The sequence below is a fragment of the Cetorhinus maximus genome, chromosome 20, assembly GCF_964194155.1.
Source record: "Cetorhinus maximus chromosome 20, sCetMax3.hap1.1, whole genome shotgun sequence".
Taxonomy (NCBI): domain Eukaryota; kingdom Metazoa; phylum Chordata; class Chondrichthyes; order Lamniformes; family Cetorhinidae; genus Cetorhinus; species Cetorhinus maximus.
Genome location: NC_135898.1, coordinates 87,704,438 through 87,731,793, shown reverse-complemented (window position 1 = coordinate 87,731,793; position 27,356 = coordinate 87,704,438). Strand labels below are relative to the sequence as shown.

General features: G+C 45.5%; 2 protein-coding genes across 2 annotated transcripts in view; both read left to right on the top strand.

Annotated features, from left to right (window-relative positions):
• The first annotated feature begins 568 nt into the window (after positions 1 to 568).
• Positions 569 to 27,356, top strand: part of LOC144694552 (spondin-2-like) — a 125,629-nt gene continuing 98,841 nt past the window's right edge. Inside the window, exon 1 of the mRNA XM_078565116.1 lies at positions 569 to 886. The gene's annotated coding sequence lies outside the window, so the exon portion shown is untranslated. The remainder of the gene's footprint in view (positions 887 to 27,356) is intronic.
• Positions 8,069 to 10,764, top strand: nkx2.3 (NK2 homeobox 3). The gene is made up of 3 exons (XM_078565121.1): positions 8,069 to 8,711; positions 9,039 to 9,044; positions 10,058 to 10,764. Exons 1-3 carry the CDS (start codon positions 8,387 to 8,389, stop codon positions 10,678 to 10,680), a joined length of 954 nt encoding a protein of 317 aa, XP_078421247.1. The 5' UTR covers positions 8,069 to 8,386; the 3' UTR covers positions 10,681 to 10,764.

Below are 27,356 nucleotides of genomic sequence, written 5' to 3'. Positions count from 1 at the left end.
TTTTGTTAAAAAACACGCACAATAACTGCAAAAGACATGTTGTGGAGTGAAAAGCAATACTGTTTATATTCCGAATGGATACGGGGTAACTGAAGTTAGACTGCAGTCAATCATTCCCCTCTTTGCGTCAATGTAACTTGGCTTACTAAAAAGTCTCTGTGTGTGTGTGTGTGTGTGTGTGTGTGTGTACAGAGGTAGAAAATCGGGTGAATTGTGTAAACAAGAGCCTGACATCACGGTGGAGACCCTACAATTCCAACACCCCCCCTCTTAATGACTAAAACATTATCCATATATTTTCTGTACTGGATAGTTGTTTAAAATATACCCTTACCTGCTAAAGTATTTGTGTGTAAGTCATTCCATAAAACTCAGCTCTGTTCAGCACCATTCTAGATCGAAACATATATTCTTATAGGGGGAGGGGGTGCATTTCTTTTGTTTCCCTTCCTTGTTTATTTTAGGATGTATTAGGTTGTGGTCCGCCGGCGAGGTATTGCATCATGGAAAAAATAGCTTGTGTCTCGATTTCTCCATTTAAAGACAAAAGCTGGGTGTCTGCACTAACAGTCTGGAGTAGGAGTGCTGTGAAGAGAGTGGAGGCTTTAATCTAAACAAGATATTGTTGATGGCGAGCGGATGGGGATTATCAAGCTGTCTTCTGCCGGAGCCTCAGTAGCATCCAAGCATTTGGCAGTGGCGCCGTGTTGTGTGACAGGTGTAGCGTTTCTCTTTGTTTTCCTCTTCACCTCTTTGAGCCAGGTAAAGCATGCATACATGCAAATGCCGTAGGGATCCCTAACAATATGAGGAATCTGCGTTACTCAGTCAAGAGATGGTGTGCCACAACTCCCGGCGGTGGAACAGAAATCAAGCGGAATTAACGGTATCATGTGCAATTGTGTTTTATTTGCATTTTTTAAATAGGGTGCCTATTGTTTAGTTACTTGACAGTGTACCACACATTGAGCTCAAATGCGATGCCATGCAATATTAGGAAATGGCAACTACTAGCAGAAGGATTGAAGGTTTTACTTAAAAGGTGCGGATGCCTAGAACACGGTTCAAACAGAACTGAAATCATCTGAGCATGCTTGTCAAAGTTAAAATGTTATTGTGTGACTAGCTCTGTTACTGGATGGGCAGTAGGGCAGGTAGATTAAATGCGTACGTCAATCACATTTGGGCTACAAAGCTGATATGCAGACAGGGTATTTCGAGAGGCCTTCTAATTATGTATTTTATTGCCTACTAGATGCAGGTTAACCACTACATGAGTAAACTGTAGAGAAACAATTTGAAATTGTAAAAGGCTTACAATTGTATTTCTTCTCGTCATTTCTCTCCGAAAATGTTTCACGTTCGAAAGTGACGTTTACTTGTGTAAGATTATCACAAGGTGCAATTATTATTGGTTTTAGTACTGCAACGGCAGCAAGTGGGAGCCTGGGGCACATGCATACCTACGGACAGCACATAACAGACACGCACATAGACATATAAAGATAGATTTATATACTTATATCGCGCGTAAACGAGGCTCTTTCTTTGTGTGAGGGCATTGAGATGGGTGTATGGAGGCCAGTCCATAGTCATAATGCCATAGCGAGGATCTGTTGGTGAGCGCGCTATTTATGGATTCACGGGAATGAATATTTAATAAATGAAGGGGAAATCAGAACAGGCTTCTGCATATGGCCGGGGGTGGGGGGTGGGGGGTAGGGGGCTAGGGACAAACCGAAGTTAAGTGCCTTGAGTTGCTACAGATCCAGATTTACATGAATTGGGAAACAAAATGTGCACCGGCAGAATCTGGAAGTTTGTGAAATGGGAATAAGAGGGTAATTGCTCACGGTTTGAACTTTGACAGCCGGCCATATTCGCGTGACAACGAAAAAAAACGCAGTCATTTTCTCTGCGAAACCCGCCCTGTGATTTATTGCCTCGCTGCTTGTTGCGAGGCAAGGCGGATGCTTGTTTATACCGCTGGGAGAGAAGGGGTGCGGGGAGCGGGGGTGGGGTAGCGAAGGAAAAATCTATTAAAGGCCCCGGATGCTCAAGTATCCGTAGAATAAACAATCAGTATTTTAAACATCTCCAGTCATGTTGTTTGGACTGATGAGTTTAAGGGGAAGGGGGATGGCAAGTTTATTTAAAGAACGGTCTTCTATGGGCTTTCGAAAAGAACCTTTAACAGTCTGCCTGGTATTTAATGTCCTGCGGTGAAATAAGCACATTTTCCCCTTTGATTTATGTCACATTGGAGCCGGTGCTTTTACTGTGATTCGTGCAAATTTACAGTGATGATTATCTACTCGTCCTGCATTTTTTGTGGACACAGAACCCTGGTTTACTTTATAAATGATTATATTCACTGCATCCTTTCGTACTTGGCATCATACTGGGAGCCTAGTAGTAGGGACACAGCAACAGGAGGAGGCCCTTCAGTCCCTCGAGTCTATTCCTCTAGTCTGTGACCTAACTCCATAAACCCGCCTTTGCCTCAGGACCCTTAGTACCTTTGGTTAACAACATTTATCAATCACAGATTTAAAATTAGCAATGGATCTAGCATCGATTGCCGAAGAGAGTTCCAAATCTCTATCACCCTTTGCATGTAGAAGTGTTTCTTGAGAGGTCTGAGCTAATCATTTGGTTCTAGCAAACATGGCAGACTTAAATGCAATTTATAGACACTGTACAAATATATGTCTACACAATTCCCAGGTTGAAATGGGAAAGTTTCACACTCATCTGCCTATCCTCTGGCTCTTTAGGTTGAGAAATGCGTTTCACAGTAGCATTTAAATGTGCCAGAAACAGTGAGCGGGTTGTTATTAAAGCCTGCTAGAAGCTCAACTGTTTGGGTAAAGTGCAGTGCTTTATTAGAATTAAAGTAGGCCTCTAAAAGCCCATTACAATGGCTACAGTAAACACACGAAGTTTCCTGTCGTCTGACGCCTGTTTCGCCACTAGCTTTCCTTCAGAGCAGGTATAAATTTAGCAGGCTTGCCTGGCCCGCACTTGGCGATTGTGTTATCTGCAGCCACGCAATCTTATTTTTGTTTTTGAAAGGCGGGGAGGGGGGGGTGGGGTGCGTTTATAGGTCGCTTAACGGCTCTCGCTTCAAACCCCTGTCCCTTCCCAGCGCCTGTGGAGGGTCTCGGCAATCTGCGACCATTCGACAGTTGCTGCCGAACGGAAAGTCAGCTCCGATAGTGTCAGATTCTATCGGCCGACACTGCAGGCTCTGTTTGCCCTCGGAATTTTAATTGAAATAGATGGGTGCCTTTCACTTGATAAGGTATTAATAAACCAGAGGTTATCGACTTTAAAAGACAAGTACAAACGATAGAGATTGTGTAATAGCGATACACCTCTCATGTGCTGCGATAATGATTGAAGAAACATAAACCTGTGCAACCATTTATCTTTATTTTTAAAAAAAAACTCTATTTAATATTTATCAAAGTCACCGGCAGTAAACTTAATCTTGGGACCGACTCCAAAATTGTACTCCGTTGCTAGATTGCTAAAGTAGCATTCATTTAATAGCTTCCACGGGTTATAATTTGACAATGATATTGTCAGCTATCGAACCCATGACCTTACTAAATGTTAATTTAAAAGGAGGCTTGAGGAACAGATAGAGGCAGAGCCATATAAGTTGTTGGCTGTGAAAATCGCTACCCGTGAAGGACTGTTACTTATATCGGATATATTTTTTTTGCATCAATACGAATTAATGAATAGTAGGATATCGAATATTTTAAACCAACGTTACGTAGGTGGAACTTAGTTATAGTCATCTGAGAACAATGTGGCAGCAAAAAAAAGGCCCCTATTAATTCCAAATAAATGTTGTTTGTTAAAATACAGTTGGATGTTGCAATAGGGAGCGTCCATTTATAAACATGGATCTTTGAAACAGCGATGGGCTGAATGGTCGCTGACTTTTTACGCTCCAAGTGGTGGCACTCTCTATTCTTGTCCCTGTTTAAATCCCTGTCCAAAGGTTTTTTTTTGTGTGGTGCCGTAGAACTAAAAATTTGGGTACGGTTTCGAACGGGCCGGTACAGAACCAGAATTCCCGGGTAATCCCAAAACGTGGAGGTGGCGGATGTTCGAAGGGCGTCGGGAAATGAGTCATGCCCTAGGTTACCAAAGTAACTTTTAAATACGTTTATAACTTGAAGACTGAAACGAAAGCGGCAACAATCAAACTGATGATTGCATTATACGTTCATTTAAAGTGAGATCTGAGAAAGAGATAAGGGTGGGGGCAATGTATTTTTTTTTGCACCAATGCAGCTGCTGGAATTAACAAGATAGATGTGCATCCAGCCGGATTGCTCTCTTCAAACAGTCATGATTAAATTGTATTTCATAATAAGATAGGAGCATTTAACTAAGTTAAAGCGCATTCAAATCATTGCTTTCCACTCATTCATTTATAAAGCGAACCATAGAAAGGCCGTGTAATAACATGAATCCTGCTCTGATGTCCTGCCACATACTTTGTCATGTTTTAACAGTGGAGGTGCACAATTGCACGGCGAGTGAAATAGTTTTTCATCACTCCTTCAAAAGATATGACCAAAAATGCAGCCATGAAAACCCATCAAATTATCCCCCTCCCCTCCTATTGCAAACGTATCAGTTAAAGGGAGCTTCGTTCAGTATTCTTCGAACACAGCAATGCTTTGGGAAGTGTTACTGCCTCAAACAGCGAACAAACTCCACTCGCGCATTGTCTACATTAACTATGCGAATTCAATTCAAATGCATCGCTGGGCGAGGCGACGCTCGCTTCTCGCTTCGGGAGCCGGTCCGAAATTTGAGGTTATAACTCCCAGCTCTGTAAAAGAAATGGGAGGAGTGGGGGAGGTGGGGGGTGCAGGGGGTGGGTAGAGAGAGGCAGAGTATGAGAGCAAAGTAGTCAATTCGTCACTCCCGATACCTGTACAGTTTGCGGTTTGGCGCGGGGCAGGCCCTCCAGTTAACATCACAATTATATAAGGAAATTATGTAAGGAAATCACAGGGCGTAAAACAACAAAACGAATGAAGCACTGACAATGCTGAGGTTAAAAGAACGGAACTAGTTCGGGAAAAAATAATGGAGTGGATTTAATTATTGGGGAAAATAGAAATTAACGATTCAAATATTGATTAAATCGTATTATTAATCAAGTCTCCAAATTACGTGCTCCTTAAATTGTCCATTTCCATAATTCCACTTTTTCTCTTTATTATCATGTGCCGCAGAATCAAATTGGTCTTTGATCCCCAGCGCTTAAGGAATCGCTATAAACATTAACAAATCAATGCATTCACTGGACACACCTTCCTTCTAGCTGTGGTTCGTAGGTTTGAAGTAATTAGTTATGTTGCGTTAGCTGTTCTTGAGAGAAACTCATTGGCAAAATAATTGAACTTAAACAGCGTTTAACCAAATCATCTACTTTGGACGTGAGCGGAGAGCGGGTCGGTTTTAGAATTAAAAGAAAACGCTTCGATCGGGTTGCATGCGACCTAATTGCAGCGAGGAGATAAAGACCTTCGCTCAATAAATTCGCACTCAACTTCTGTTTCATCAAAACCCGAAGCCACGCGCCGCGAAACAGCTCTTCCAATCGCCAGACCGTCGATAACTGCAGCAACCTGCATCTAATTTCGGCTCACTTTAGACTCAGGGGGTGAGTTTCGACTGCAAAGCGAAAGCCAGAGAAAATACAGATGTGTTTCGGAGATTTGTTTTGGAATTTCACTCAGGCGGGGAGGATAAGAAACATCAACACTTCCAACAAAAGTAAAAATAGGCGGTTATTGCAGTGCTGCACAGGCCAGCGTCTTTTGTCACAAAATATCCGGGCTCCGTTTCAATGCTATTTTAGTTTAGATTATGCATGCCGTTCCTTACCCTATTTATAAATGGACATTAAATACAATTGGAGAGGAGAAAAGCATCAATGGTAAACCAGGTAGTAGCAATGTTATCTGCAATTAATATTTCATATCTTTACGACACCGCCATGGTTCAAAGAAACGAGGCGAATCGAGCAGTTGTTGGGTTAGATAACACTTTCTGTCTTTTAAAAGACAGCGGAATGAAAACAATTCTATGAACTAGGATGATGGCTGTGGTTATGAATGATGTGCACCGAATGGTTTATATAGTAGTGGGTGTTTTACACGACACCTCCTTAGTCTTATTTGAAAACGGAACTTTTATTGAACTATGATAGCACACAGTTGATTGTAGCTGTATTCAAGCACTTACACTTCCACGAATCATTTTTGTAAATCTCTACTAACCTCAGTGAAGCTGCTTTTAATACGGAGCGACCTTTGTTAAAATCCCCAAGTATTGAAGAAAAAAGCGTATAAGCCGCAGTAACTGAATATCACCGCAATTACGTAATATAGCCGCGAGGCCCCCCCATTTTTTACCAGCCCCACCCGTGACCCCAATAGGCTTGAATGCAATCCAATAGCAAAGCTGTATCTTTCAACCTGCACAGAATACAATTATTTCTCGGAGTTAATTCCACAATTATTTTGAGACACCTGAACCATGTCTCACGTAATCCACCTCGGCGCAGCATGTTTTAAATCTAGATTTTTTTTTGGGGGGTGTCCTGTACAATTGCACTCCACCAACCCATTGGTGCATCGGCCATTTCCGTAAATTAAACAGTCGAGCGGCTTCCTTCTCTGTGGTAAGGAGGAAACACCGATAAACGGAAAAGTAAAGTCGGAGGGGACTATTTTTCCGAAGGTCTCGAGGCACGTTCTTTTAGTATTACATGCGTGCATGTCACAGTTCCACTGTTTGAGGCGTTTGTGCTAAATTCTCCAAAGTGTTGGACGATTTAACTGAGCTAAAATCTTATATACACGTCCCTTGTATCACTGTCCTGCCCTGAAGTTATGAACTGTTTAACCCGCAGGAGGCCTAATGATCAAAGGCAAACCCATAGGGGCGGAAATAAGTTTGCATAAGTGACAAATTCCTTATTGCTGCTTATTTCTAGATTTGAAGAAGAATTTAAAATGCACAAAAGATATTCAGTGACCGACAAATGAATAGGGTAACGCCGCCTCTCTTCATTCCCAAAAATCTCTGATATGGCCCAGTGTTGATGTGTGTTGTTTCGGAGTATTTCACATATTCTGCTTTGTTAGCGGCAGCTACACGGGTTTATTATTATGCTTCATTCTGATGTCTACAAGATATGTTATTATGCCACTGATTCTGAACTTGCATTGCGATTGAAGTAACAATAATCTATTAAATGGGGGAATAGAATAATATGTCCACTCAGGATTACATTCATCTCCAGGTATGTATGAATTAACATTGAAGGCACAACAAAACGACATTCCTCCACTGTTAAATTACACCTTGACAGAATAAATGTTAGAAAGCCACATGGTTTGATGCTTTACATCTCCGACGTTTTTCCCTCTATAAGCATTAATCACAGGAATGATTCCTGTGATGATTTTACACTATTCACGCTCAATAGTTATTTTGCATTTTATTCAAATACTGCCTTTTAGTGATTATGTTTTGTACGCAATTAACACTACTTAGGTAATAGCAGAAATGAGGATAGTTTAAAGGGTTTTTTGAAAAGTGGAAATATGAATATCACCTAGTTTATTAGCACAATTTTAAGGAAACTTTGGATTTGCTAAAAATGTACTGTTTGGTTTAATTATATCGTTTTTTTTTAAATGCAGCCCACGCTGTGCAACATCGGTAATATCAAAGCAAAGACTAAAAAAATAATTTCGAATTGCTTTCTGCATTAGTTCACCCGGAATAAACCATGCCCAATTTCCGCTGCTGGCGGGGAGCGCGCGCGCTTCTCCTGCCCAGGGATCGCCCGGAGCCCGGAGAATCACGTGACACGCGGTGGGCCCCGGGGGTGGGGGGGGGGGGGGGGGAAGGGCGGTTAGCCAATCGGCGGCCGGGTAACAACTCGGCGCGCTTTCCTCCTCCCCGCCCCCTCCCCAGCCCTCATTTGCATCTTCGGTGCTAGTGAGCCAATGACGTCTCCAGGCTCCGCCCTCTCCCTCTATTGTGACGTCACCCGCATCTTGGGGTGGCCGAACAGCAACAAAACTGGACTCGGCAATTCTGCCCAGTTTGCAACCCATTGGCTGCGGCAAAAAAAATCCCACCTAATCCACTGTACTTACATGTCAGTTTTACAAGAGAGGAGGAAAAAAAAAAATTGTGCAATTAAGGGGAGTTTGAGATCTTTTGTTTTCGGTTGCAATTTAGGTGGGGAAAAAAAAAAGCGTGCTGGATTTTATTTCGCAAAAAGGGAGATTAAACTGGCGGATTTATAATTAATTTCCTCGCATCTCGCCTGATGATGCTGCCAAGTCCGGTCACATCGACGCCATTCTCGGTCAAAGACATTCTGAATCTGGAACAGCAGACGCACCAGCAAGTGGCCCATCATTTGCAGCAGAATTTACCGTCTCAGTTCCAGCCGCCGCCTTCTTGCATGCACGCCGCCGGGGAAGCATCCAGCTTCTCGGACGGGGAGGAGAAAATACCCTTTCTGAACTCTCTGTCAGTGCAGGACAGCCGGGGGGACGTGAGCCTTTCTCCCGACCTTTACGTCCACGCAGCGTTGAGGAGCCCGTGTGAAACCAAATTGGAAGAGGAGATCCTGCGGGATGAGGACAAGAGTAAGTGGCTGACTAGTGTGGATTTTGTAAAAGAGATTAGCTGCAGCACAAAATATTGTTAACCTTTAATTAAACTTTAAACCTGCAGAATTGAAATGTGATTATGTTTAAAGGTTTCTTTTTTGCAAAGGCGGCGTTGTTTTGCTTTTCAACTCGAATCTAAAGTCTTTTAATTTTGATTTCAACATTCACCCCCCCCTCCCTCTCCCACCTCCTCCCCAATCCCCAGTGATTGTTTGAAAATGAAAGGAAAAATCACGCCGCTTTCCAAACCACTTAAAAAAAAATTATTTTCGGGGATGTTCAGAGATAAAATGCATTCTTAAGACTGCCGTAAGATTGTATTAATCCGAAAGAGTGTGTTTTTAAAAAAAAAATACTTCCTAATGATCGGTTCTTCTACAGAAAGAAAACACGGGGGCCCACATTTCAAGTCAGAGACAGTAATTCAGCCACATAATATAAACACAGTCCCTGGATATTTCCAGCAATTGCAACCCGGATCCTTGAACCAGTTATTAGGACTGTAAAACGTTCTCGCTTCCTTTACTGTAATGTCCATGTATAGGTTGTTTTGCACTCGACAGCGTGTTCGTGCTAGCATGTAAACTATTCAAACAAGCTCTGGAAGCATGTATCCCATTTTAGGCCTATGTATAAGTTGAACACTGACAACAATTGTAGAAAAATGTTACTAATTCGGACAATTAAAGAAACGCTTAATTCATGTTGTACAATGGTGTGCGTTTGCATGTTCATACATCTCAAACAGGCCGTGTTAAAGGCTCTGGTGAGACCTTTCAGAGACTTGGAAGAATGTGGGATTTTAATGCGATTTATTTTTTACGTCCACAACCACATTTTAAAAGACAGATACATTATTTTCCAAAATTTGCACCAGTCAGAGAGTTAATGCACATAGTGGTTTTATTTCATTTTAAACAAATTAAGTGAGCGCCCCTGATCTTATTAAGGAATCAAAATACAGCATTAAAAAGGACGATGTGATAGTTCAGCCTTTAATTTGAACTTAAGACAGTGAAACAATTGAGCTGCCCGAGATACCACTTTGGTGGAATGAGGATGAATTTTCTGAATCCCAAATATAGTTACAATCGCCCCTCCGAAGCTCCCTGGTTTAACGTTGATTAAAAGTCCCTCTCGCCAATGACCTCGGATTCATTAATAGCTCACAAACATGCTCCCGGGAGCCGAAATGCGAGAATTCATTTCATGAGGTTTTTTTTCTTTAAAGCGCAGGATTATCAGTTATGGCAGGAATTTACGCTCCCTGTTGCAGGGTGTAAGTCAAGCGTGCGATTAATGGCTCGGTCATGTTTTTGCAGAGTTGAAAAAATCTCCCGAAAGCGAGGACAAGGGGGAAGATGGAGAGCGACCGAAGCAAAGGCAGAGGAGGAAACCTCGCGTGCTTTTCTCACAGGCTCAGGTGTTTGAACTGGAGAGAAGGTTTAAGCAGCAGAGGTACCTGTCCGCCCCCGAGAGGGAACACTTGGCCAACACCCTCAAACTGACCTCCACCCAAGTCAAGATCTGGTTTCAGAACCGGCGCTACAAGTGCAAAAGGCAGCGGCAGGACAAATCCCTGGAGATTGCAGGTCACCATCACCCGCCTCCGCCCAGGCGGGTGGCGGTCCCCGTGCTGGTCCGAGACGGCAAGCCGTGCATAGCGGGATCCCAAAGTTACAGCAGCCCTTACAGCGTCGGGGCCAATGCGTACGCTTACAACGGCTACCCGGCCTCGTACGGCAGTTACGGCGGGGGCCCGGCCTATAACACAAACTATAGCTGCACCTACACCAGCATCCCGTCCCTGCAGCCTTCCTCCGCGCCCAATGCCTTCATGAACGTGGACCTCAGTAACGTGAACAGCTCAATGCAGTCACAGTCTCACCAAGGAGCCGGGATGCCTGCATGCCAAGGGACCCTACAGGGCATCAGGGCCTGGTAAGCTGACTTGAGAGGCGGGAGCTTTTGGAGGTGTCCAATCGCTCTGAACTTTTTTTTTAAAAAAAAATGTAGTTCATTTGAAAAAAGGAAAAGGAGATTTTTTTTTAAAAAAGTACCAACGTTATGATTACGTTTCAAGAATCCCGCTTGGAAAATCCCTATTGATTGCAGATCGGTGGGATGCTACTTCCAAATATTACCCTCGTTCTCTCCCTTTATATTGTATATTCTTTTCTAACCCATGTAATTTCCAATCCTCTATGGCTCGTCTGTATGTTAGAGTTTGGACGAGGAAAGGAGGACAAATCGACTTCCGTATCTTGCCTTCCAGAATTGTGTCATCCACCAGTGGACTCAAAAGGGTTACATGAAGAGAATTGAACAGCGGAGATAGGGGAAATGCGAGATTACCAACACATTTCGACCGACAGTTGTGTGGGATTTATTATTTTTTTTAAACAGTGTTTTACAGGCTTTAGTGTTCCTCACACCTCCAAGAACGGAAAACAGAGACGGCATTACCGGCTGGAGGAAGGACCCTACAAATCATTAGCATCAAATAAAAAGCGAAAAATTAATATAAAAATGTTTTTTTAAAACCCCACCTGGAAATACTCAGCAAGTCAGGCAGCATCTGGAGAGAGAGAGAGAGAGAGACGGCTGAGTATTTCCAGCGTTTTCTGGGGTTTTTTAAAAAAAAATATTTCATGTTTCCAGCATTTTTTTTTTATTGGTTCCTACGAATGTTCTGTTAATTCAAAATCGGAGATGGTGGGTTATGTTGATAAGGCCAGCAATTATTGCCCGTACCGCGTTGTCCTGAGAAGGTAGTGGGTCACCTTCTTGAACTGAAGTAGTTTGCCCTGAACCTAGACCGCTTCAGGGGGCAGTTAAGAATCAACCACTCTGGTGTGGGAATGGAGTCACGTACAGGCCAGACAGGCAGGTTAAGAGAAAAAAAAAACAACACGAGTAAACAATTTGGGGTTTTTTTATTTAACGGAACTCCATGGGTCACTTTTATTCGCACCGGCCTTTGTTTTAATTTATTTCTAGATTTTGTAACCTGAATTCAAATTCTCGAACAGCAGCGGTGGGTTATGAAGTAATAGCCAGTGCACTTACACCCCCCCCCGGGTCAAACATGGAGGCTGTATTAGTGTTACCCGACCCTCCTTGCTGAGCAACTCCTTCCTTGGTGTCACCATTGAAAATCAGGGATTTGCCTAATTCAATAAGTCTTTCTGAAGTCATTGTAGCGTTTTCGGTGCCCGCGCTGGTAAAGGGAAGCGGGCCGTGCAGGATTGAAATATTCGAAAACACTATTAAAAGCAAAACAACGCGAAAAAAAAAAATATATCAATAGCTGCGAACAGGAACTCCTTTAAGGTGGGGTAGAGAGAGAGAGAGAAAAATACATGGAGAATTTTGGCCAAAAAAATCCTAATTCTGAAACACCACTCGAAATTGTACCTGAGAAGTGTGTTTAAATGTGACCGGCAATGTATAAAGTTATGTATATAGCAAAGCTTATTGTTTGTGAAGGATTTCCCCACCCCCGCCAGCTTGTATAATACTCTGCTATTCAAAATTGCTGGAATACACTAAGTGGGAGCTGAGAAAAAAATAAATATTTGAGGTGCAATATGTTCATTACCGAGTCCCTTGTGTATTTCCTTTGGATTCATTATTTTCGATGGGCGCCTATATTAGCGTGAATATAACTTTTCGGTAGAATTTTGAACAGGAGCAAAAATAATGTCTCTCTCTGTATTTTTAAAAAAAAAAACATTTTAGTTGTAACCTGCCTTTTTTAAAAAAAAATGCTTCCCCCCCGTACGTCTAGCTTGGGACTAGTTTAGCATCCGTCTGACCACTCGTCATAGAGCATATCTCTCTCTTAAACATTTGTGTCGGCATATTATTTTAAAAAGTGCCCACAGGAAAGGCCTGGCGAGTAACTCTGCATCACAATGCATGGATTTGCAGGTTATTAGGGACCACGCTGCTCGCATTTTTCCAGTTTTAGTCGTCTCGACGAAACGACTCGTGGAAATGAGATGTCAGGTTGGAAGTAAAATGAGTTTAACTGGGCCGAAAGGCTTAAGTTTCTGAAGAAACCCATAAAAGTAACAGCTGATAGCAACGAAAGCGTCATTTTTAAAAAAAATTCAAGTATGTGTAAGTGAAAAACACTCCTACTAAAGAAGTCCTTTTTGTTTCTCCAAACCGTAAGAAATCCCCCACGAAACTTAGTTCCAGATATATATATATAAAAAAAAACTACAGCGATGAAATGTTTATTCAAACGCTGTGTTAAACCGCCCAAAAAGCTGCTTTTGTGTGATCGTGTCCTTTAGCTAGGCTGCCTCGCACAGAGAGGCCATCTCCTGCCACACTCGACATGAATTGTTCATGTGCCAAGCGCCGTGAAAGAGAAAGTTATTATATAGAAAAAACCTTTTGATTAGAAGCCCTAAGTACACTGAAAGAATGTCCGAGTTCGGCTCCGAGGCATCGACAATGGCTTTTATTAGTTTGGGGGAACAAAAAGGTGGGTGTCGGAAGGACGGAGGTTTCGCGTAGAAACAAAACCTTAAAGACCCGAGATTGACATTTGTAAATATGCCCCCACCCCCTGTTTAATAGGCTGATTAATAGAACGATGCCCGAAACCTGTTTGCTTTTTTTTTTCCCCGTCCCAATCCCTCCTCCCCATCTTAACCTTTTTTTTTGTCCGCGGTGAAAGGCGCTTGGTGAGGGAGGTGGTAGGGGGGGAAGTCCTGCAGTAAGTAGCTCGCCGTCTGAAGGCCGAGTGAACATAGGATTCAGCAGGAGGCGGGCTGACCGAAGCAGGCTTATTATTGTTACTAAGCCTGGCAAACCTGTGCTGGGACATTTCAGGCGGTTGCAAGTTTATTTTCCATTTGTTCCGGCATTACATTAGAGAGAGAGAGAGAGTCAAATGAAATGACAGGATCGGCGGCGAAATAATATGTGCATAGTATGTATTAGGCACGGTAAATTGACACTGATGTATAAATACTGCACAGAGACATCATTAGCGTTTTTATGACTCTTTTTATTGAAACAATTGCGCTAACGGGGCCTGCTTTATTGAATACAAACTCTTCGAGGGAGGGGAGAGAGAGAGTTCCAGATGTCTTAGACTCCATTCAGTGCGATTAAATCAAATAAAATTGAAGGGCGAGAGTGAGAAAACAGGGAATGTTATGTCCCTGGTGAACTACTTGCCAAACCTCACAAACAAGAGCTCTCAGGTCACAATTAGCCGCAGCTTCCCCGCTGTGGAGCTGCTGCTATAACTCACCTCTCCCATCAAGATAAAACATTTCCTTTTGACATTTAAGGTTGCACTTGCAACATTATATCAGGGGGTCGCCTCGGCATCGCAGTATCTTTGCAGCGCTGAATGGGGGGGGGCATTCGGCCCATCGAGTCCGCACTGGCTCTCTGAAAGAGCATTCCACCTAGTCCCACCCACCCCCCTGCCTCATCTCCGTAACCTTGCACGTTCTCTCTCTTTTCAGGTAGCCATCGACTTCCCATTTGAAAACCTCGATCGAACCTGCCTCCACCACCAAATTCAGCAATTGTTCCAGACTCCAGCCACCCTCTGGGTGAAAACATAATCGTCGGTTCCGTGTATTACATTTTAAAAATATCTTCAGAATGAAACTGGTAGGTTTAACATGCATAAAGTGTGTGTGGGGGGGAGGGGGAGGGGGAGGAGGAGGGGGGCGGTATTTTCCCATGGAAGTATATGAATTAGACAGAATGTAAAAAATGGGAGAGACCCAGAGTCAGTGAAATGCAAACACACACACATCCATCTCACACTCACATTCCACCAGTGCTGCACACACCGAAATACACAGATAACCTAAGTACAGCAATTATCTCTATTTCTGACACGCACTCGTATGAGGATGGGTATCTTAAGGTGCACACAATCGTGTCCACATGATGATTATAAGCACAGGCACTCGCATACGCGCATAAATCAAATGTATGTTCAATCGCAGGCAAACAGAAATCCACACATAACATCATTCATGCACCCAGAAATACAATGGATACATATGCAAATACAGACCGAAATAAGTGTCTCAACACACTCGCTGAGACAACACACACACTCTCTCTCTCTCGCCACGCCTGCACAGTAACTCCGCTTAGACGCAGTAACTAGTATTAATTTTGGAGCAAGGTTTGAGTTTAAACACATTGGTCTCTAACACATTGCGTTTCTCAGTTGGGGGGAATAGGGGAGTCAGTTGAATTGAGGCCGGAAGTATTTTTTAATCCCACAATCGGTAACAATCAGTGGTGTCCACCTCTGGTTATGTGCGAGAGTTTACGATTGGCTTTCAACATCTCTGATCAATACAACGGGTTATGTTTCGGATGTTTGCTTAGGGAACAGTTCCAGAAAACTCCAGCGGTTAATGCTCAAACAACACAACTCGATTTCGCTGTAACCTAGGTTATAAAATAAACTGTTATAGTTACTGATGGGAAACCAAGATCAGAAACCGCCAGTGCCTTTCTGCATATTTTAATCTGTGGTCCAGAGTTTTATGAGTTGTAATGTGTTCCAGAGGTTGCAAAATAAAAGTTATCGCCCCCCCCACCCCCTCACCCAGCCCCCCCCAGCAAACTTCTTGCCCCTAGTTTCCTCTGATCTTTGAAGCAAAATGGGTTTATTCATTGGTCCCCTGTTCTGTAATCTGCCACTACTGGAAGTGAAAATCTTTTGGCTGCCGCTTCCTTTTTCTTTCTCTCTAAAAGCCTGTTCAACTTGTTGGTTTTATTTTATCCCTGATATATAAACACGACACGAATTTTGGCCTCGTTTTATTTTCTGTGGCCGGGAGCAGGGTCAACATCACATTCTCCAGTCGCTGTACAAAGCCGTGGAGTGAACGCAATGGGGCTGAGAGGTTCATTGTCCCTAACGAAATGTTAACCGAGCCCACACCACACCATCCCCACTGGAATTCGGGGTGGGGGGGGGGAAACAAGCTCCGACGATTTGTCTTTTAAGATTTACCTTAAATCTGTATTAATGTCTGGGCGCTGCAGACAACGACTAGAGCATTTTTACCTCTTCAGACAGACAGGGGTTATTCAGCAACTCCCAAACACATTGAAAATGAACATGATACCAGGACCGGTGTGAGTTAAATCTGGTCTTGCGGCCCATTTTAAAAGGCCGCCATATATTACTGTCATGGTTCCTGTTAATGTGTTTAGACACGGCTTGTTTACAGGGAACACTTGTACCGATAATCCTTCAGAGATAAGACAGGTCTATTGCTGTGATTGTGTGCCAGCCAAGCCTAATGGACAGATAATTAGGAGCGGACAAAAGGAGGGGTTTTAAATGGTGTCTGCCCAGCGGACGGACCCGCTTTCCTGGCTGCTTCTCTACCGGTGAAACATACCTGTATGCTCAGGATAAGTGCACGGCTAGGAGGACCTGCAATGAATCAAAGTAAATAGAGGCGGCGACAGGGCGGCGATGCCCGCGGACCACTTTAGCCAAGAGCTGGTGAGTGTTTGTAATGGAAGCTGCAGATTGGTATCAGCTAAAGTTGAACTAAAAACCGCCCAACACAACCGTTTACCTGCTTTTCGCCGCAAAACAAGAGATGTGGACAAATTGAATAGCCAGGCCCAGCACGATGTCAACGCCAGCGAGTCCGACCCTTTCAAAACAGGAGTGGGAAGGGATCGGAAATGGAAGGCTACTAATAAAAAAATATTATACTCTATGTTTATTTTTATTCATTCACGGGATGTGGGGGTCACTGGCTGGGCCAGTATTTATTGCCCATCCCTAGTTGCCCTTGAGAAGGTGGTGGTGAGCCGCCTTCTTGAACCGCTGCAGTCCATGTGGTGTAGGTACACCCACAGTGCTGTTAGGGAGGGAGAGTTCCAGGATTTTGACCCAGCGACAGTGAAGGAACGGCCGATATAGCAAATTACCCAGAGTCTCAGCCATTGAGTATGTTCAAAACAGAGGTCGGTAGATTTCTAGACATTAAAGATATCAAGGGATAAGGGGGAAAAAGTTCTGAGGTAAAAGATCAGCCATGAATGGCGGTGTAGACTCGAATATTCCTGCTGCTATTCCCCATGTTCCTATATTATTAAATGTGAGGGTTAATGTAATACTATGGTGGAATATCTACCAAATATAATGTTCCTTCTTTTTATTCGTTCGTGGAATGTGGTTGCTTTGCCCTGTTCAGAGGGCATTTAAGAGTCACATGTAGGCCAGACCAGGTAAGGGCAGCAGATTTCCTCCAGTGTACTATAGCAGCTCACATCACTATCACATTTCACCAGCCACTGCGGTGGGATTCAAACCCAGGAGATTCCCCATTACCCTGGGTCTCTGGAATACTAGCCCAATAACAATAGCACTATGCCACCACCTCCCGCATCTGACGGCACCTACTTTAAGGGGTACTTAACTTCAGGCAATGTGAACAAGCGCACTCCGACTGCTTCAAGGCATCACCACTACTCATTGTCTTTCCAGCAACCATTGGGCAATCCCAAGTCTTTGCCCCTGTATCCGATATCAACCAGGGATCGGTGCAGGCCGGTTTTAGGGGCCGTTGGACATTGCCTTGGGCGCCGATGAAGAGAGAAAGAGAGAAAAACAAACAACAACTTTAATTAAATAATACAACAGTTCATAGCGAAACTGTTCTCATTAAAGAAAAGGTTTTCGTCAATTCTGAGACAGGCCCATAAACCATTTTGATGAAAGGGTTAAGGAGTGAAGCAGTCTGATTTTGAGGGGTGCTGAACTATAAAGGGGTTTCTATGAAGTAATTAACAAGGAGCTGATTCCCCCTAGCTGGTTGGTCGGTAGCCAGACCACAGGTTTAGGATAATTGAGCAAAAAAAAATGAGAGGAGGAGATGGGGACTTTATTTTACCCAGTGGATCGCTGTTATCTGGGGTGCAGTCTCTGAGTGAGTGGAGGATCTCGATTCAACCTTAACTTTCAAAAGGGAATTGGAGGAACCCTTAGAAAGCACTCGTTTCCGGGGCTGTGGGCAAAGAGCAGGGAAATGGAGCTAATAGGCTTGCTGTATCAAACAGACACGATGGGCTGAATGGCCTCCCTCTGTCCTGTGCGATTCTACGATTATGTATGCTTATTTAAGTCATTTACAACATCCTTCGCACAATGAAAATCACACAGTGACCCTGCATCGAGATGGCAAGGCACAATGCGCTGTTTTAAATATACATATATATATACAATGTTAATCGTTTATGTTGGTAATGCACAGCTTTGAAAGTGCATTGTAAAAGGTAATCGGATCACAGAAATAAGATGAAAATATTAAAGGGAGGCGCATTGTCAGTGATTTAATCAAACTAGGTTCATGGCGTCAGTTCCAAATGTAGGGACAACAATATTCTATAATCAAGAGCGAAAACATAGATTTATGCTGGATTACAACTGAAAACCAGCTGACACAAAATAAAATAAAGTGCTTCCCTAAAAACTAATTCACCTACATTCGGGTTCAGTGTATATCCATATCTTTTAAAATACCGGTAGTTATGGAAAGTTGAAATATAAATACTTCCACATACCACATGTATGGGTGTGTGCTAAGGCATCCTCACCGCCCGACCCCGCTGTCTGTAGTTTTGTTCAGAATTTCTTTGCAAAGCCGAGTCAACTTCAGTCGCCAACAAACACCCGGGAGAAATGATAGCCCCAGAGAGCGGACAAAGACCAATATCATTCACGGTGTTCACTCGGCCATTGCTTCTTAATTTCTCCTTCATTCTACATTTTTCAACCTTGGTATTATACTTTGAGCTTCTCCTATTCACGCAGCTGCCGCAATAAGAATAGAAATTGAAATAGGCCAGAGCAACAGAAATACAATGCTGATAATTAACATGCAACCAGAACATTTCAACACACTGGCCCAAGGAACAGCGTTGCATCTGTATATATATATATATATATAGGCTATACAAACCTAAACACATTTGTGACAACATGTTTCAGATATGAACAGATGCCTATTGATAAGACTTGAGGAACAATTAAAAAGACTCCCTGCCCCAACCTTACCCTTTCCCTACATCTAAGTTATACGACACCCAAATCTCTCTTCACCTGGCCCAGTGAAGAAGAAACGACATTTAAGAGCTATCACCAGGACTCAAATGCTTCAACAATTCAATGAATGACTCCTTTGAGGTACCAAGGCTCTCCCTGTCTTGTGCCTCTCTCTCTCTCTCTCTGTCCCTCCCCCCCTCTCTCTCTCTCACACACACACATACTCAAAAATACACACATATATCCACACTCACACAGAAACACACTCATACACAGGCACACGCGCTATATCTCCTTTGAAAAGTTCATCAGCACCAGCCCAGCTAAGAGTATAAACGAAGATTAACTAGACCAGCAACTGAATCGATTCAAGAGCGGGTGTGGAAGGGGGGGGTTTGGGGGAGAGGGTGGGGGGGGGGCGGTGGGGGTTGGTGGTGGTGGGGGTGGGGGGAGAGTTGTGGGGGGGGTAGGTGTTTGGGGGGCGGTGGTGGCGAGTGCAAGAGGAGGACATATCCTACATCTGTAAGTGTTAGGTGGATTTATGTGTATTAGTATCTGATAGGATCTGTATGTATATGTGGTAATGTAGGTGTATGTATGTGTTTGTATGTATGTGCATGTGTGTATGTGCCGTGTGTGTATTGAGAGTGAGTGTTAGGGTATTGTATTTTACCCAGTGCCAACCTCTCATATTCACCGTGTAAACGCAGCTCATGGCAAAACTTATATTCTGATTTACATTTAAGAATACAGTTGCTCCCTCTCCCCCAGTGACCTACTAAAGAAGATACACTGTACATCCTCCCCCCACCCTCCCCTCCCTCCTCTAACCCCCCCACCCCGGGTTATCCACTGCTGCACCAACACAGCTGCACTAAATAAAAACCACACCATTAAATTGTAGCTTTCATTTCCCTGACTGTGAATTATCAAAATCACTTCATTGTTGCCGGGATGGATTAAAGTGTAATCAGTAATTATGTTGCACAGTCTGAATGCAAACAGTTATTGGGATGGGAAGCGGGTCGGTGTCGGCGAGAATGCAAGATGGGAATTTTCCAGTCTTGGAGGAGAGGATGGAAAATGTCAGTTGCCATGGTAATAAAATTGATCTCACATACACCCACCCACCCACACACACAAAAAAAACCAAGATGTAAAACATATTGTCTAAACGGTTCTCAGAAACAGCAAAAAGAATGACAGAGACATGAATCTGCCTAATTGTGGATCGAGCGAACCCGTCCCTCGTCTCCCACAGTCCGACAGGCATTGGAGCCTGTCCACCTTCTCCGTGCGTTTGCTCGGCACCGTCTCCCACCCCTTCCGACCGCTTTCAGGTCACTCACGCGGGCGGTAAAGCGGCTAGTTCACGCCCTGCTTCCGGCCAGAGTGCGGGGGCTATAGCGGCTCTAAGCACATCCCTGTTTCCCAGTGAGAGAGAGGGGAGCCGGCTGAGCTTTGGTTACACCGCGGGCGTTTGCCGCTGCTGGAGTTCCTGAGCAACGCGGCGGCCCCGCGATTACATAATCCCCATTGCTCACAGCTGCTGACATGAAAACACTGTTTTGACCTCAACCCACCCAGGCCTGGAGAGGCGCAGTGACGGGTAAGGAACCGTCAGAAATCTCCTTCAGTCTTCTCATTAACTTCTCTCTCTCTCTCTCTCTCGTCTGTGTTCACAAGCCTCTGGAGGTGTCAGCTGTGGCTCAGTCCATAGCACCCTCGCCTTTGAATCAGAGGGTTGTGGGTTCATGTCCCACTCCCGGAAACCAAGAACTGTGATTGTACTCGAAAGAGTTGCAATCTGTGACTGTTGATAACCCGAAAGAGTTTCACAAGCCTCTGCACCTCCCTTTCCATCTCATCGCTGTCCCCCCCTCTTCTCTCACTCTCGACTTGTCTGTCCCTCTGTGTGTGTGTCTCTCTCTGCCTGCCTGTTTTTGTCTCCGCTCGTCTCTCGCTCTCTTTCCTTCTCTGCCCGCCTCTCTTTCCCAAATGCCCCTTCTCCCCCCTTATTTATCAATCTCTGCCCCCCAGTCGGTCTCTCCACCAACGCCTCTTGACATTAATATCTGACCCTTTGCCTAGCTATTTGCATCGTTTTCGTGAATCGTCCTTGTCTCTTTTTCCATTTCTCTCTGCACTCTTGACACGCCTGTCCGCCTCTGTAGCTCTCTCCCCCTTTATTACTCCCTAAATCCAAGTTCCCATATCTCTGTGTCTAAGCTCTCTTCAAATTCTGAATTTTTAAAGCTTTGATTTCACGTTGAATGTATAAGAACAAATAAAATATTTACGACGATGCGCCGCCCCCACGCTTCTTATGCTTAACTGTACATAATACGGAATAAAAACAGAAAATGCTGGGAAATCTCAGCGGGTCTGGCAGCATCTGTGGAGGGAGCAACAGAGTTAACCTTTCAGGTCCGTATGACTGGTCTTCAGAGTCGTGTGTAATACGGGTTTGCCTCAAGCGTCACCTCACAGGATTTATTTTTAGCTGTTGTTTGGTTCCGCGACACTAATTATACTCTCGAATCTATACAAGCCCGGGCTGAAGGTTTGGGCAACTGTAAGTACAGTTAATCCAGCTGCTGTCAAAACCTAATCCACATTTTATAAAGGTAATTCTATGTGATGAGCCTCCCCAACAAGTAACTTCACTGATGTCAAGGGCTTAGTTGTAAATTCGTCATCTTGTAAGCTTTCTATGAACTCTCTGGCCAACAATATCTTAAAAGAAGGCTTGACGTTCGGTTAACACGCACATCAAAGAGGCAAGGAGGGTGAACTCGCATGTAAGGCGGTGAGGAATAACTCGCATTAAACACGCTCATCAACAAATTCAACGTCAGGAGTTTTAAGCCAAACAGCAGCTCCAACACTTTCAAACATTCAAATCCATTAAAAAAAATAAGAGACCGCCGGTCATGCAAAGATGCAAATTCTAAGTTGCGATTGTTTTATTTGGGCCTAAAGGGTATTAAAAAAAATCTGGAAACGGGTTAATAAACCTATTTTTGAAAATGCAGACAATTCATACTGCAGCTCCATTCAACTACCGTTCTTCGTAAGGCCACGAGATGGCGCGCTTTCCTAATGTATGAGGCTAAACGAGAAATCCAACATGTTTGCTGCGTGTGTTTTGTATTAAAATACTCGATCTTAATAGAGGATTCCAAGTTAAAACCTACATACCACGAATGCACCTTCAAATATTTTGTCTTTGCATAAGGCTTCAGCGTAAGCAATCTCACCTCTGAGTCAACAAATTGTGGGTTCGACTCCCACTCCAGGGGCTTGGGACCATAACAGAGTTTGTCCTGTGTGTGCTGCACTGCGGGAGCCGCTGTCTTTCAGAGCGGAGAATAAACTTGGGGACGCTGTCCGCTCAGGTGGCCCTGAAAAGGTCCCATAGCGACTTCACCAGACGGTAGCCCGACCAACATTTATGCCTCTATAGCAAACGCCCACCAAAAGCGGTAATTCCAAAGGCAAAACACAACGGACGCTGGAAATCTGAAATACAAGCAGATAATGTTTATATCTTTAAAAAAAATACTGACCAGGCTTGGCAGTGTCTGTGGCGAGAGAAGTAAAGTTCATGCTTCAGGTCAGTGATCTGTCAGCTCTGTTTCTATTTCACCCCAAACTGCTAGTCTGGTCAGCACAGCCTGAGAGTGTGGTGGAGGCAGATTCAATCGAAACATTCTAAAAGGAATTAGTCTGTTGTCTCAAAGGAAGAAGGTGCACGATTTTTTTCCTTTATTTTATTTTATTTTTCCTGGGATGTGGGCGTCACTGGCAAGGCCAGCATTTGTTGCCCATCCCTAATTGCCCTTGAACTGAATGGCTCGCTAGAGGGGCAGTTAAGAGTCGACCACAATTGCTGTGGGTCTGGAGTCACATGTAGGCCCAGACCGGGTAAGGACGGCAGATTTCCTTCCCTAAAGGGGCATGAGCGAACCAGATGGGTTTTTACAACAGTTGATGGTGGTTGCCATGGTCGCCGTTACTGAGGCTAGCTTTATATTCCAGAGTTATTAATTGAATTTAAATGCCGCCAGCCGCCATGGTGGGATTTGAGCCCCATGTTTATGGGGAGGTGATGTCCTAGTGGTATTGTCGCTGGACTAGTCATCCAAAGGCGCAGGTAATGCTCTGGGTTCGAATCCTGCCACAGTATATGGTCCAATAAAAATCTGGAATTAAAAGTCTAATGATGACTATGAAACCTTTGTCAACTGTTGTAAAAACCCATCTGGTTCGCTCATGCCCCTTTTAGGGAAGGAAATCTGCCGTCCTTACCTGGTCTGGCCTACATGTGACCCCAGACCCACAATAATGTGGTTGACTTTTAAAATGCCCTCTAAACAAGGGGCAATTAGGGATGGGTAATAAATGCTGGCCCCAGCCAGCGACGCCCCCTCATCCCCATGAATGAATTAAAAAAAAATCCCCAGAGCATGAAGGTAATTTGCATTGATGTGGTGAATCGGGAAGTTGTGTGTTCATGTATCCCTGGAGAGACTGATGCACAGGGTTACGGGGAGAAGCAGGGTGAGTTGCTCATTCGAAGAGCCGGAGCAGACACGATGGGCCGAATGGCCCTACTTCTGCAACGTTACAATTTTGGGATTTATGGGATCTGCTTCCCTGTGCATTGGCAACACGTTTTCCTGCATCTCAACTGCTCTTCAGGAGAGTAATTAATTGGTTATGCAGCGTGCTATGTAAACACTAGTCCTTTCCTCAATTTGTCAAAAATGTTCTTTCAGACGTTAATAACCTCCTACCGTTCCGCAACTGTGGGCGCTTAACTTCGTAAAACGATCTTTCGTAAAACACAATAACAGTCTCTTAAAAGTATAATTTCCTAATTCAAAGTCTCTTAAAACACTCTTACTGGACATTTCTTCACACATCCTGCCAATATCTGGCGCCTAGTCTTCATTTCGTTCAGCCAGGACTAATTTGAAGGGGAAAAAAAATATATTGTTGGTTCAAACATTCCACACAGCCAGTGGTGGACATCAGCACTGCAAACTCGGCTCAGCTCGAATTAATCCAGGCTCCAATCCGCTCCCGAGTGATATTACACAGCGTTCGCTTCTACACTGTTCTCTGCTTGACCTGAACCAGTTACAGTGAATCCGCCATCAGAGGATTCCAACATATATATATATACATATATATACATATTCCTGCCCGGTGTCCAGCCGACACGAGAATCGCCAAAAGTCTCAGAGCCCAACAGCAGCGATAAAACCCGCCTCTCCAACCCCGCTCCAGCTTCGCGGTTGGTTGGGCGGCCGGATAAACAGGTATTTTTCTGTAATGGGGCGGCGGTTTAAACGAAAGCCTGGGATTTATTTTGCGCCTCTCACAGGGGCCGCCCCGAAGCGCTTCCTGAAGCCCAGCCGCCCGTTTGTAACGCGGGAAGCACTCCGGCCAGCCTACTGCACAGCAAGATCCCACAAACAGCAGCGTGATAATGACCAGGTCACCTGTCTGAGTGATGCTGGGATGGTGATGGTGCTGGGGGAGGGGGTTTGGGGAGGGGGCTTGGGGGAGGGGGCTTGGGGGAGGGGGTTTGGGGGAGGGGGCCGGGGGAGGGGGCTTGGGGGAGGGGGCCGGGGGAGGGGGCTGGGGGAGGGGGCTTGGGGGAGGGGGTTTGGGGGAGGGGGCCGGGGGAGGGGGCTTGGGGGAGGGGGCTTGGGGGAGGGGGCCGGGGGAGGGGGCTTGGGGGAGGGGGCTTGGGGGAGGGGGCCGGGGGAGGGGGCTTGGGGGAGGGGGCTTGGGGGAGGGGGCCGGGGGAGGGGGCTGGGGGAGGGGGCTGGGGGAGGGGGCTTGGGGGAGGGGGCTTGGGGGAGGGGGCCGGGGGAGGGGGCTTGGGGGGGAAGGGGAGGGGGCTGGGGAAAGGGGCTGGGGGGAGGGGAGGGGGCTGGGGGGGGAGGGAGGGGGCTGGGGAAAGGGGCTGAGGAAAGGGGTTGGGGAGGGGGCTGGGGGGAAGGGGAGGGAGCTGGGGGGAAGGGGAGGGAGCTGGGGGAGAGGGCTGGGGGAGGGGGTTTGGGGGGAAGGGGAGGGGGCTGGGGTAGGGGGCTGGGGGGGAAGGGGAGGGGGCTGGGGGAGGGGGCTGGGGGGGGAGGGGGAGGGGGCTGGGGGAGACGGCTGGGGGAGGGGGCTTGTGGGGGAAGGGGAGGGGGCTGGGGAAGGGGGCTGGGGGAGAGGGCTGGGGGAGGGGGCTTGGGGGGAAGGGGAGGGGGCTGAGGGAGAGGTCTGGGGAGGCGGTTTGGGGGGGAGAGGGGAGGGGGCTGGGGGGGTTGCTGGAGGGGGCTGGGGAGGGGGCTGGGGGGGTTGCTGAAGGGAGCTGGGGGGAGCGGAGTGGAGAACCTCCCTAGGCATCTTTGAAATAGTACCGCCTCCACTTGTGTGGGCAGATTGGGCCCCGGTTTAACGCCTCGCCGGGAGAAGCGGCAGTGCAGCACTCCCTCAGTGCTGTGCTACAGGGTTAGTCCAGATTATGTGCCCCAGCCTCTGCGGAGTTCTTATTGAACCTGAAGTCCTGGCCTCTCTCGAACATTTCTTGAAGGGCAGGGTCTTTTTTTTTGAGGAAAAGTATTGATCAAACTAGGCTCAAAACTTGAAAATACCCCGAGAGACGATGGGGGTGAATTAAATATCAATGAAGGTGACACCAAAATTGGGGGCGGGTGGTTGGAATTCATGGAAGAAATAACTCGGACAGATTTAAATCTCCAGAGGTTTCGAAGTTTAGTGGAGGACACCAGGAGGTTCCAGGAGTTGGGAGAGCAGGAAAACCGAATCCGATTCATTTAAACCCAGCACCAGAGGGAGGCTGGGAGGAGCTGGTTAAATGGAGATTGGAATGTGAGAAAAGTACAGAAGCTTTTTTGGAATTAGTTTTTCACAATGACTTTCAATATGACTTTATTACTGAGGATGGAGGCTGTATAGCGGCGCTTAATCCTCCCCGGTTGGTGGATACATTGACATGTCGTTTCTTTAACTCACAGCCATGCTGATGGGCAGGGACTGCACACACTTGCTGCCGACCCAATAATGTTAAAAATGATTTAAAGAGTCAGTGTGAAGCCCTTCATAAAAAAAGGAATATGTCACTGCTGGCTGCGGCTTACTTTAAACTACATAAAATCAACTGCATTGAGGACCTTGAATCAATTCAGACAGAACCCAGGTCCAGGGGTGAGATTCCCTAGCACAGTCCCCATTGGACCATCCATTTCACTGTCTAGAACAGAATCACACTCTGGCTCAGTCTAACTCCCCCCCGCCCTAAAGGACCGAGCACATACAATCTGTTCACTGACAACATTGACATGGGAGCAGAATGAAAGCGATCAAGTTTCTGTGGATAGATAGATATAGAGATCATGGGGAGATAGGTAGGTAAGTAGGTAGGTCGATCGATCGATTGATCATAAGTAGATAGATTCGTAGACAGATAGATGGATGGATGATATGAACCGCCACCCTTACCTCCCGCACAGACTGATATTTGATTTTGTGTCAATATCCATGCGGCCTGATACTTCCTGAAGCATTTATTCGGGTCGAATCGGTCCATAAATGGCTGAGTTGCCCGGAGCAGAGGACATTTGGCCGTCTCGCTTCATCCCAAAGCAGGTTAACTTCAACTTCAGTCTCAGCGCAGCGGTTACGGGGGGGATAAAATCCATCCTACCCCCTGGATCAAAGGGGGAACAATCCCCCCCCCCGCAACTTCAGAAACCCCTTTAGGGGCCCTAGGGGGGTGGGGGTGGGGGGAACTCCCTGGGACAGAGTAAAGCAGGACAGTGATCCGAGTGTGGCGTGTAGGGGCAGGTTTGCTCCCAGTCACACACTCCCTGGGCACCTCTCTCAGGAGAACAGCGCGGGTTTCATTACCTGGACAGAAAAATGTAAACACTCCAGCTTGTTCCGACCTTGGTTATGTGTCAGTTGGAATCGCCCCGGGCGTGTTTGCTGAGCGGAGGACGGGGTTTTACAATCTCTGTTATTCACTGCTCCCTCTCTCAATTCTCAATATCAGGTGGAACATTCTCTATTCCTTACATCCTTTTTTTTTATTGTTTTCATGGGATGTGCGTGTCGCTGGCTGGGCCCAGCATTTATTGCCCATCCCTAGTTGCCCTTGAGAGGGTGGTGGTGAGCCGCCCTCTTGAACCGCTGCAGTCCCTGAAGATAAAAATAAAAAGGGCTCTTCTTACAATCTCTCTATACTTTTATAATTATCAGTGAGGAAACCTGCCCATCCTCCCACCAGACACACAAAACACACAACCCCTCTCACACAACACACACAAATCCGCATACACACACACACACATACACACACGATTCCCTCACATAGACAAATTCACGCACACACAACCCACACCCTTAACACACCACAACTCACAAAAACACATGGTCAACTCAAACACACACAAAAACACACATACAAAAACATGTTTTGACACATGCACTCATTCACACACACTCGCAAAAATACAAAAAACTGA

Excerpts from the sequence above, each read along its gene's own strand:
- nkx2.3 (XM_078565121.1), top strand. The coding sequence starts at position 8,387 with ATGATGCTGCCAAGTCCGGTCACATCGACGCCATTCTCGGTCAAAGAC.